General features: G+C 39.4%; 1 protein-coding gene across 1 annotated transcript; it reads left to right on the forward strand.

The window, feature by feature from the left end:
• The first annotated feature begins 6,816 nt into the window (after positions 1–6,816).
• Positions 6,817–9,620, forward strand: LOC311276162 (uncharacterized protein). The gene is made up of 6 exons (XM_084385703.1): positions 6,817–6,908; positions 7,166–7,242; positions 7,745–8,042; positions 8,147–8,301; positions 8,455–8,737; positions 8,982–9,620. The coding sequence occupies exons 2-6, from the start codon at positions 7,170–7,172 to the stop codon at positions 9,130–9,132; spliced, it is 960 nt and encodes a 319-aa protein (XP_084241829.1). The 5' UTR covers positions 6,817–6,908; positions 7,166–7,169; the 3' UTR covers positions 9,133–9,620.
• Positions 9,621–12,552: the final 2,932 nt, after the last annotated feature.

Raw genomic sequence — 12,552 nt, forward strand, 5'->3', positions numbered from 1 at the left:
AAGAAATAATAGATCAAATCTAATGGATGATTTCAAATAAATTACTTTAAAGGGTGTTTGTCCTGTTATTCCAGCCTAATGTGGGAGAGTAAAACAATATTATAAATTTGAAACACTTTGCCCCCTTTGCTTTTCTCTATATTAAAAAAACATTTTAAATATACAAATATGGCATTTAAAACCTCCCAAAAATAGTTGAATAATTACTTTCACTTTGCAGGAGAAATATAAAAGTGTACAGAACTAAGGAGTCTTGAGGCAAAACTAAGACCTGCTACTGAGCAGTAGACACTTTTCTTCATGATGGTGACTTTGAATAAAACGCTATAATTGAGCACAAAATAGAACAGATAACACTGCAGGACTGTAAACACAATCATGCGTGTTTAAACTGGGTCCTTTATGGTTTCAACATTGTTTGTAATTTGGCATTTTGATAGACTGTGCGAATCTATTTGTTTGCTCTGTTTTTACAGATTGGTTAAAGGTCACATGAAATAAATTGGTCAAATCTAGATTCAGAGTGCGACACACAGAGACAGAAGTTCTGTACATGCATATACTGTATGGAAGGTAAAGGTGGATTTATGCACTGCGAATAAATGCACATCACCTTAGATTCACATCACCCTTCATGCACATCACATCACCCTTAAATGCACATCACCCTTCCAGCTTGCACGGTCAAACCTCTGCAACTGATCCAGAATGCTGCAGCTAGAGTGGTCTTTAACGAACACACGAGAGCACACGTCACTCCTCTCCTCACAAAATTGCACTAGTTGCCAGTTGCCACTCGCATCAAATTCAAGTCACTGATGTTTGCCAACAGAACAACCACTGGCTCTGCTCCCTTTTACCTAAACTCATTACTTCAGACTTATGTGCCATCCAGAAACTTGCGCTCTGCAAGCGAACGATCATAACTCCAGTAAACTATGGAGTGCTGCAGGGATCTGTGTTAGGCCCTCTGTTATTCTCAGTATATATGATGCCACTTGGAAATATAAGGAAACATGGAATTAGTTTCCATTGTTATGCTGATGACACTCAAATATATATTTCATCACGGCCAGATGAAAACGCTAAATTATCCAAATTGACAGAGTGTGTTAAAGATATAAAAGATTGGATGACGCGTAATTTTCTTTTATTAAATCCAGACAAGACAGAGGTATTACTTATCGGTTCAAAAAACCGCCCACAAAACCTTTCACAATACAACTTTAACATCGTAGGATGTCCTGTTACTTTATCCTCTACAGTAAAAGACCTGGGTGTTATACTCGACTGCAACCTGTCTTTCGAAAATCATATTTCGTATGTTACAAAAATAGCCTTTTTCCACCTTAGAAACATTGCTAAGCTACGTAATATGCTATCAGTTTCTGATGCAGAAAAGTTAGTTAATGCATTCATGACCTCGAGACTAGATTACTGTAATGCTTTATAGCTAGTTGTCCTGCATCCTCAATAAACAAGCTACAGTTAGTCCAAAGTTCTTACTAGATCAAGAAAATATGATCATATAACACCGATTTTATCATCACTGCATTGGTTACCTATAAAGTTCCGTATTAATTACAAGGTATTGCTACTGACTTATAAAGCCCTAAACGGCTTAGCTCCAGTCTATTTAACGGATCTTCTATCGCCCTATAATCCATTGCGCTCTTTAAGATCACTAAATTCAAGGCTTTTGGTCATACCTAGGATATCCAGAACCACCAAAGGAGGGAGAGCATTTTCACATTTAGCCCCAAAACTCTGGAATAGTCTTCCTGATACTGTTCGTTGCTCAGACTCGCTCTCCCAGTTTAAAACTAGATTAAAGTCGCATCTCTTCAGCCAGGAATTCATATAATATTTTTAATCTTACAGTTCAAACTACAATCCGGCCTCTAGTTCATAAATGCCAGAGGAGAACTGGCCCCCGACTGAGCCTGGGTTCTCCCAAGGTTTTTTTTTTTCTCCATTGGGTCACCTGATGGAGTTTTAGGACACCATTGGGTCACTTGATGGAGTTTTTCGGTTCCTTGCCACTGTTGCCTTTGGCTTGCTCAGTTGGGGATATTTTGGGGATATTTAATTTGATTTTATCAATCAATCAATTCCACTAGAAACAAACCTTGTTGTATTATTTTAATTTAATACTGTGAAGCTGCTTTGATACAATCTGGATTGTGATGGATTGACTTATCCATCCTGACAGAAGGTTCGACCATAACTGCTATGGATTCAGGACAACCCGATCCAGGGACCAATCCAGCTGGAATTCCGCTGCTCGAGTCTGCTGAACGCGGAGCTGCAGCGATCATATATCCATATAAGGCTAGATGTCTTAAGGCGGAGTCTCGAACGGCATCACTGGCGGCCATCTTGTCACAGGGAAGCTTTCTGGCGAGCTCTGTGGTATCTGAATTAAGGTGAGTGATCAGCACGCACACAAATCCTCTTATCTCGCTGAAATCTTGACGGATTTACAAACGGTTTGGTTTCTTACAAATGTTATTAACATGGCTATAATTCTTTCATATGGAAGTCCATTGTTATAATTATTCATATGTATGCAGTGTCATAATCTCTGACGTTTATAACAAACCAAACCGTTTGAAAATCGGTAGAAAATTGAGCAAGTTATGGTTATTTAAAAGTACATGCACCATTAAAACACAATGTTTACGAGTGAGCGAGCTCCCTGTGGCAAGATGGCCGCCGTGTGCGGACGTCGACCTCCATTGGCCAGCAGCGCGGACGAGACATCTAGCCTTTATTATATGATATCTATGGCAGCGATCCCCACTTCCGCATCTGTCGCTTCCCCCCCCCCGCTGTGTATTTCCAGTCCTATGGTGAAACCAGCACCCTTCTCTGGCCGGGAAGAAGATTGCAATGGATTTCTTCTTCAATGCTCTCTCGCTCTAGAGGTACAACCTTACCATTTCCCTACTGAACATTAAAAAATCTCCTTCATCATTTCACTTCTATCTGGCCGAGCACTTCAATGGGCAGAAACCATGTGGAATCAGACAGGACCGGTTACCGATTCTCTTCAAAATTTCATAACGCACTTCAAAGAAGTCTTTGGTTGTCCCATAGGTGACTCATCAATTGTGAACAGTTATATCACCTCCAACAAGGCCGAATGTGTATCACAGACTATTCTTTGAAGTTTAGAACCCTTGCCGTTGTGAGTGGATGGAACGAGAGAGCACTCATCACTACTTACCGTCAAGGATTGAATCCAGCCCTCAGATTACAACTCGCTATTTATGATGACATCATGGGCCTTGAAAAGTTTATTCAACAATCTATCCGAGTCTCCCGTCGAGTTCAAAATTATTATCCTTATCACCACCAATCATCATATGCTTTCTCATCCAGACCTACTGAGAACCCAGATCACCATGGATTTGAGCCTATGGTTGAGCCTATGCAAGTTGACCATACCCGTCTTTCTCCATCAGAAAGAACCAGACGCATGACCAATAATCTCTGTCTGTATTGTGGAGACAACACCCATTACATCGGTGTCTGCCCTGTTCGTCCACCTCACCTCACTCAATGTTGCCCCATTATCCACCACCGTATCATTGATTTCTGCTGATGTTATCATTTCCGTTACAGCCCTAATCGATTCAGGATCAGCGGGCAATTCATTTCGGGCAACCTCTGCCGGAAACTTCAACTCCCGAAAACTCTCTCCCCAACCCCGTTCACAGCCAAATCAGTGCCCGGAAAAGCCTTGAATCCTGAGTATGTGAAACACAGAATAAAACCAATCACGTTAAGAGTAGGCTGTTTGCACAAAGAATCATTCACTCCTTTGGTGTTAGAAAATTCCACTTCCGCGATCATTCTTGGCAGACCCTGGCTCATCCAGCATAATCCCGAGGTTTCATGGAATAACGGAGATATTCTGCGCTAGGGTTTTACCTGTTTCTCTACTTGCTTTCCAAAACTTCCAAGACCTGTCCCTTCTTCGCCAAAGACTATGCCCATCTCAGTGACATCTATTGAGAGCCCTCGAGAAAAACAGTCCACAGAAATTCCCCCCGTTATGCCTCCTTTGCAGACGTGTTTAGTCCTGAGAAAGCCTCTCATCTTCCTCCACACAGACCTTGGGATTACGCGATTGACTTGGAACCTGTTAAATCGGTGCCCCGCGGTCACATCTACTCGCTCTCCATCCCAGAACAACGAGCCATGGAAGAATATATACAAGAAGCCTTAAATCATGGGTACATTCGTCCATCAACTTCTCCAGCAGCATCTAGTTTCTTCTTCGTGGCAAAGAAAGACGGGGGTCTAAGACCTTGCATCGATTACCGAGCTCTTAACAAGATCACCATAAAGTTCCGGTACCCACTTCCTCTCGTGTGGGTACATCACTCGAACAACTACGAGGTGCTAGTATCTTCACCAAACTAGACCTCAGGAGTGCGTATAATCTCATTCGGATACGAGAGGGGGATGAGTGGAAAACTGCATTCATCACCCCCTCCGGTCACTACGAGTACCTCGTTATGCCATATGGACTGGTCAATGCCCCTTCTGTGTTTCAAGATTTCATGAATGAGGTTCCTCGTGATTTCCTCAACAAATTTGTGATTCTTTTTATCGATGATATTCTAATATTCACCCAGGACGAATCTGCACATCGACATGTCTCCAGAGTTCTCCAATGATTACGAGATCACTCCCTCTTCCTAAAAGCAGAGAAATGCATTTTCCATCAAGAATCAATTACCTTCCTTGGGTATATTGTGAGTAAGCAGGGGGTACAGATGGACGATGGAAAGGTCGCCGCAGTCACTTCATGGCCCACTCTGCAAACAGTAAAAGAACTCCAACGATTCCTTGGCTTCGCAAATTTCTATCGCAGATTTATTAACAACTACAGTACCATAACTTCTTCACTTACCTCTCTTCTGAAAGGGAAACCGAAGTCCCTGTCCTGGAATCCTGAAGCAGATCACGCCTTCCAAACTTTGAAAAACAAATTCATCACTAGTCCTCTTCTACGTCATCCTAACCCAGATCAACCTCCATTCATGGTACTTACTGATCATAAGAATCTCCAATATCTCAAAGAAGCCAAAAGACTAAACCCACGTCAAGCCCGTTGGGCCTTATTCTTCACCCGGTTCCACTTCCACATTACCTATCGTCCAGGAACAAAGAACATCCGTGCAGATGCCTTGTCCAGACTCCATGCCTTTACAGACACCGTTGACGAACCCAAACCAGTCCTGCCTGCTACAGTTTTTGTTAACCCTATTCTATGGGACATTGATGATCAGGTCCAAGAAACTACGGGACAAGAACCTACACCACCGGAATGCCCTGACACCCGAACAACAACGTACGTTCCAAACGAATATCGCCTACCTCTCATCGAATCCGCTCATTCGTCAGTTGGTATGGGTCATCCCGGAGCAACACAAACTTACACCCTTCTACAACAACGATATCGGTGGCCGGGCATGAGAGAAGTGCAACGTTCCATCCAGGGATGTGCGCTGTATCGAAGATTCCACGTCACTTACCTTCTGGGAAACTATTACCTCTACCCGTTCCTCAACGGCCATGGTCACTTCTTGGCATTGATTTCATTACTGACTTACCTCTATCAGGAGGCAACACCTGCATTCTTATTATAGTCAACAGATTCTCCAAAGCCTGTAAACTGATCCCCTTGCCGGGTCTCCCTACAGCTCTTGAAACAGCCGAGAGCCTCTTCAATCAGGTTTTTCGTCATTTTGGCATCCCTGAGGACATTGTGTCTGATCGAGGACCCCAATTTATCTCACGGGTTTGGAAAGCTTTCTTTTCTCTTCTCGGAGTAATGACAAGCTTGACTTCGGGGTACCATCCTCAGGCTAATGGGCAGACTGAGAGAAAGGTTCAAGAGATAAATCGTTTCCTCCGCACGTTCTGTCAAAATCGTCAAGACACATGGAATCAATTCCTCGCCTGGGCATACGCCCAAAACTCCTTGCATCACACCACCACAGGACTAACTCCCTTCCAATGCTTCCTTGGTTTCCAGTCACCACTGTTTCCGTGGTCCGGTGAGCCTTCCGAGGTCCCTTCTGTTAATTACTGGTTTCGAGAAAGTGAAAGAGCGTGGAATGATGCCCACCATCATCTCCAGCAGGCCATACGCAGACACGACGAAATGACACGCCCACGTTTGAACCTGGTCAACTTGTCTGGCTCTCAACACGAGACATCCGTTTACGCCAGCCCTGCCATAAATTAAGCCCACGATATATCGGACCCTTCAAAATTCTCCATCAAGTCAATCCAGTCACATACAAGCTCCACCTCCCTCCTCAATTCAAGATCCACCTAGTTTTCCATGTGTCACTCCTGAAACCTCACTATCCTTCTGTTCTTCCTCCCTCCACAGAGCCTGATCCTGATCACACACCTCCCATACCTACCAATGAAGAAGATCCCATCTACTCCGTCCATGAAATCCTGGACTCCCGACGTTGGGGTGGTCGTTTAGAATAGCTTGTCGATTGGGAAGGTATCGAGACGATATCCTAGACCCGGCTCTTCACACTGATTCCACCACAGCATCCAACTTCTTAATGAATAAATCTAAATCTAGATTACCGGAAAAGACCAAAAAACAGTTGAATAACATAGCTTGCTTCCGTTACGTTACTGCAAGCTCAACAAACAAATCATAAATATTTTATCACAATTCTGGTAAAGCACTTTTATCTCAGATGACCTGTTTAGATAAAACACTCAGACCTTTAAAAGCTGCAGTGTATTTAAAGCTGGCCCATTGTTAGTTTTATTATTCGAAGGGTGATCAACCCTTTTTTGCCCATAGAGTAAACTTCATCTTGTCTATTTGAAAACCTTTTTTTGTACATTATAAAATACAGGTGAGTGACTTGCTTTTAAATAAAGAATCAAAATGAATGTTAGATTAAGTTTTCATGTGTATGCTTTTATTTGAATTACATAATTTACTAATTGTCTATCAAATTAAATTATAAGAAAGTCCAATTACATTCTGTTAAATATTAAAAACAAACTCTAACAGAAAATCCATTATAAAATCAGATTAACATAAACAATTTTAGCAACACTTTTCAGATTTGTTATTATCTTATTTCATTATTTTCCTTCACTTGTGTAGGATAATGGAAATGCACATGTTTTTCCTACTTTGGATTTTTGTGATGCCTTATTTTACAGACACAACAACAGCTAAAGGTACAGTTCAAAATTACACAAATGATTTCAGTTATACAGACACACTCACAGTACATTATAAACACTGGACGCTGATCACTGAACATGTCATATTGTTATAAGGGCAGGTTGTCACCTATGATTTACATGTTTTACTTTTATATAATTCATTAAATGTCTTCTGGACAAAACTATGGTTTGATATTTTTGCATGTTCTCTTTTTGACTGTTTTTAGGAAGTGTTTATTGTTGTTTTATAAAAAATCATAATTGTTTGGCATAATGTCTGAAAAGGACAGATTTTTCTCCTTGGTGATAAAGGTGGAAGTGCACAATTATTTTTTTGTAGCTATAGACTGAGCAGGTAGATACATCTATACAGAAATGAGAAATACCCTGAGAAATAATCACTGAAGTCAAAAGTTAAATATTATATGGTCAAATGTTTGTTTTTAAATTATTATTATTTTGATTTATTCACTTGTTTTTATTACACATTTTGACCATGCTTTATCAATTTCAGCTAAAAATCTCGCTTTATATGGCAAGGCCACACAGTCGGACCTGGTTGAGAATCCTGGGGCAGCATTTGGCCATGCCAGTAATGCTATTGATGGAAATCGTGACTCACATAATGAACATGGATCCTGTACTTCTACTCCTATACAAGATGACCCATGGTGGAGGTTAGATTTACTAGACAAGTATGTAGTGACCTCCATAACTATCACGAACAGAAAAGACTGCTGTCCTGAAAGGCTTGATGGAGCCGAGATACGAATCGGAAACTCTCTGCTGAACAACGGCAACAACAATCCATTGTAAGAAAGCCTTTCAAGAGAAGATTCTCTTGAAGAACAATGTGATAAGGTTACATGCTGTACATGAAATCAGATATTATCCATATGCTGTCATTTTTATACAGGGCTGGAAAGATTTCATCCATTCCAGGTGGGAGATCCCTCACTTTCAAATGGGAAAAAGGCATTCCAGGCCGTTTCATCAATGTGGAAATACCTGGTCGTAATCGGGTTCTTACTCTCTGTGAGGTTGAGGTTTACGGTTATCCAGCTCCTGATGGTGAGAACATTTATTATCAGGATTTGAGTTTGGCACTAATAAAAATAAGCAGATATTTGAGATTTAGCAATGTTGTAAACATTCCATTTCTAGACTGTAAGAGAAGTAATTTACTCAACTATGAATTCATGTGAAACTCATTTGTTGTTGTAGGTGAAAATGTGGCTTTAGGAGGAGTAGCTACACAGAGTTCCCTCCACTCACATGGCTTTGCATCCAATGCCATTGATGGGAACAGAGATGGTGTTTTCGGTCTTGGATCTTGTATGCACACTGCAGCAGAGCTCAACCCCTGGTGGAGACTGAACTTACTGAAAAGACACAAAGTGTTTTCAGTGGCAATTGCAAACAGATTAGACGGTGTTCCTACAAGACTAAATGGAGCAGAAATCAGAATTGGAAACAGTCTGGATAACAATGGCAATGAAAATCCAAGGTAAATGAATTCATCTTAATATGTTTTTTTGGAGAGTTTAGAGAAGCTCTCAGATTTACTGCAGTCTGCAATGTGACATAAAACCTGGCTACAAATTGGTAAAATGTGATTTGGGTTTTGTGCATTTTTGTTTATTCTGTTAATTTGCATTTAACTGGTTTGACTTGATGCATAAATGTGTTTTGCTTTGAATATGGACGGTGGTTCAGAGTTTCTCAAGATGCTTAACTCACTCTTTCTTCAGGTGTGCTACGATCTCTTCCATTCCTCCTGGGTTTTCCACCTCTTTTGACTGTGATGGGATGGAAGGACGTTTCATTAATGTTGTTATTCCAGGACGGACCGAATATCTTACAATGTGTGAGGTTGAAGTGTACGGATCACCACTGGATTGAGAAGAACTTAAACAGGAGATAAAAAATATTGGTGGCTGTAAAGCTTTACTTTAACCATTTATACCATTGCAAACAGGGCATGATTAAGCCTCTGTACTTTAATGCACTGCATGCTGCAGAAAGTATTAGACAGATTTGTGTGACTATTGATCAAAGGACACTGGGAAATGGACAATATGGACACTTTTTTTGTAATGAAATGCAGCTGTGAAAATTGTATGTAGTAAAATAAATTATCCTTTTGTTATTAAGTCTGTAATGTATTTGCAAATGTCTGTGTAAAATTAAAAATAGTAATTATTATAATTTAGCTTTTATGGAAAAATTTAAATCAAAAGTCACAGGACAAAAACACAAACCTGGGAACATCCCAGCAAAAACAGCATTGCATTCAGTGCTTAAGGTTATTGGGAGAAATGTGGATGGATCGATGTTTTCCAATAAATTACTTTGAAGAGTTTTTGTCCTGTTATTCCAGCCTAGTATGTGGGAGAGTCAAACAATACAATGTATTTGAAACACCTTGTGCCCACTTGCTCTATATTAAACAAACATTTTAAGTATACAAATATGGCATTTAAAACATCCCAAAAAGAATAGAATAAATAACATTCTGCTTTGCAGGAGAAATATAAGTGTATAGAACAAAAGAGTCTTGCAGCAAAACTAAGACCTGCTATTATGCAGAAGACACGTTTCTATCATTGAGAACAAAATAGAACTGATAACACTGCAGGACTGTAAACACAATCATAAGTGTGAATTGAGTGTCAATCATATAAACTGGATCACATTAAAGTAGACTTTATGGTTTCAACATTTATTGTAATTTGGCATTTTGTGTGAATCTCTTGGTTTGCTCTGTTTTTCATTCACTTTAACAGATTGCTTAAAGTTCACATTTAATAAATTGATCAAATCTAGACTCACAGTTGGTGGATGAAATGCACTGCACCTTTATAACTTAAATTAGCGGAAAAGACCAAAAAAAGAGTTGAATAACATAATCTGCTTCCGTAAAGTTACTTCAAGCTCAACAAACAAACCATAAATATTTCACAATAATCACAAACAGAAAAGACTGCTGTCCTGAAAGGCTTGATGGAGCCGAGATACGAATCGGAAACTCTCTGCTGAACAACGGCAACAGCAATCCATTGTAAGAAAGCCTTTCAAGAGAAGATTCTCTTAAAGAACAATGTGATGAGGTTACATACTGTACATGAAATCAAATATTATTCATATGCTGTCATTTTTATACAGGGCTGGAAAGATTTCATCCATTCCAGGTGGGAGATCCCTCACTTTCAAATGGGAAAAAGGCATTCCAGGCCGTTTCATCAATGTGGAAATACCTGGTCGTAATCGGGTTCTTACTCTCTGCGAGGTTGAGGTTTACGGTTATCCAGCTCCTGATGGAGAGAACATTTATGATCAGGATTTGATCAGTTTGGCACTAATAAAAATAAACAATCAAAAGAGAGACACATTTACTAATCTTTATATATTAAATAACAACATTTCAATAAAACTATACTTAAAAAATAATAATAACCATTTCTAGACCAGTTTCCAAAATAAAGGTTCCAAAAGGATGGGGTTTGCAGTGATGCCATAGAAGAACCATTTTATCTTCCCCAAGGTAGGCTACCTTCCGTGAACAGCTCTGTTAAAAAAAAAAAAAAATGTATTAACATCATTTTAAAAATCTAAAGAACCACTTTAAAGAACCTTTTGTGCAAAGGAAATGTTCTATGGATGTTAAATGTTCTTTATGGAACCATCAATGGTAACAAAGAACCCTTGTCATGTCATTTATTCAAAACTATGAATTCATAGTTCATAATCTGTTGTTTTAGGTGAAAATGTGGCTTTAGGAGGAGTAGCAACACAGAGTTCCCTTAGCGAAATAGCTTTGCATCCAGTGTACGATAGTAAAATTCCACTATTCATGATGGGGGGCACGCATTCGAGGAGATGTAATAATAACGTTAAAATCGTAATGGTTATAGACAGGACATACAATATATGATACAAACCCGATTCCAAAAAGGTTGGGACACTGTACAAATTGTGAGTAAAAAAGGAATGGAATAATTTACAAATCTCATAAACTTATATTTTATTCACAATAGAATATAGATAACATATCAAATGTTGAAAGTGAGACATTTTGAAATGTCATGCCAAATATTGGCTCATTATGGATTTCATGAGAGCTACACATTCCCAAAAAGTTGGAACAGGTAGCAATAAGAGACCAGAAAAGTTAAATGTACATATAAGGAACAGCTGGAGCACCAATTTGCAACTTATTAGGTCAATTGGCAACATGATTGGGTATAAAAAGAGCCTCTCAGAGTGGCAGTGTCTCTCAGAAGTCAAGATGGGCAGAGGATTACCAATTCCCCCAATGCTGCGGCGAAAAATAGTGGAGCGATATCAGAAAGGAGTTTCTCAGAGAAAAATTGGAAAGAGTTTGAAGTTATCATCATCTACAGTGCATAATATCATCCAAAGATGCCCACAACATGGGCTCAGGAATACTTCCAGGAATATTCCCCGGGGCCCTAAGCGGCTGCTTACCTTGCTTATTGGTTAAGTCCGCCCCTCTCTGTGTGTGTGTGTGTGTGTGTGTGTGTGTGTGTTTCTGTATTAAATAAAACATATAATAAATGTTTAATTTTTATTAAAGTAGGCTATAGCCTAACACACAAAAAAAAAATGTCAAGAAAATAAAATAGACGTTTTCCAAACATATACTTTACAGTTTTTTTATATTAATATTTGAAATGTTATTGTACAATACAAATATAAGGGTTTAAAGAAGAAGGCAACCCAATTATCTCACTGGACAAAAAAAAACTAAAGCCCAGACTGACACCTAGTGGAGAGTTGGCCTTTAGTCTCTGAAGAAGATGAACAATAACCAATCAAGCCCAAGAAATTGATGGAGCTCAAGAAAAGGAAGGCAACATCTAACCCACAAAAATGTTTGATCACTCGTGCTCACCTGATAAAATGGGATATTCCCTTGATGAACTGAAGCTGTGCTATATGGATGACTCTCTCTGTCTGCTAGCCTCATTTGATTTCACTACTCTCCAAACAGAACAATACAAAGGGAGCTAATCATATCCTTGAGCTAACCAAATTAACTCTACAATGCCATTATATTATAATGTTATTTTAGCTTCATTAATAATCGGAATTTCTCAAAACAATTATGTTTTTCTTAATCAGCTTTTAGAGGATTCCCAGCATTTCAGGTCATTGTAGATCGTAACATGCCGTGTAGAAGTTAATCAGAAGCATCAAGGACGTTTTGCTACTCATCATTGCCACTCAGGGTCAGGGACTTAATACAATTATAGTAGACTTAGACATATTTTGCTCCTCCCTACAATAACTATCCACCAC

The sequence above is a fragment of the Rutilus rutilus genome, assembly GCF_951802725.1.
Source record: "Rutilus rutilus genome assembly, chromosome: 17".
Taxonomy (NCBI): domain Eukaryota; kingdom Metazoa; phylum Chordata; class Actinopteri; order Cypriniformes; family Leuciscidae; genus Rutilus; species Rutilus rutilus.

What these genes read in the sequence shown, in the direction of transcription:
- LOC311276162 (XM_084385703.1), top strand. Translation starts at nt 7,170, where the DNA reads ATGGAAATGCACATGTTTTTCCTACTTTGGATTTTTGTGATGCCTTAT. An exon ending in CGGTTATCCAGCTCCTGATG is followed by an intron (nt 8,302 to 8,454) that starts GTGAGAACATTT and finishes TTGTTGTTGTAG; the next exon opens with GTGAAAATGTGGCTTTAGGA. An exon ending in AATGGCAATGAAAATCCAAG is followed by an intron (nt 8,738 to 8,981) that starts GTAAATGAATTC and finishes CTCTTTCTTCAG; the next exon opens with GTGTGCTACGATCTCTTCCA.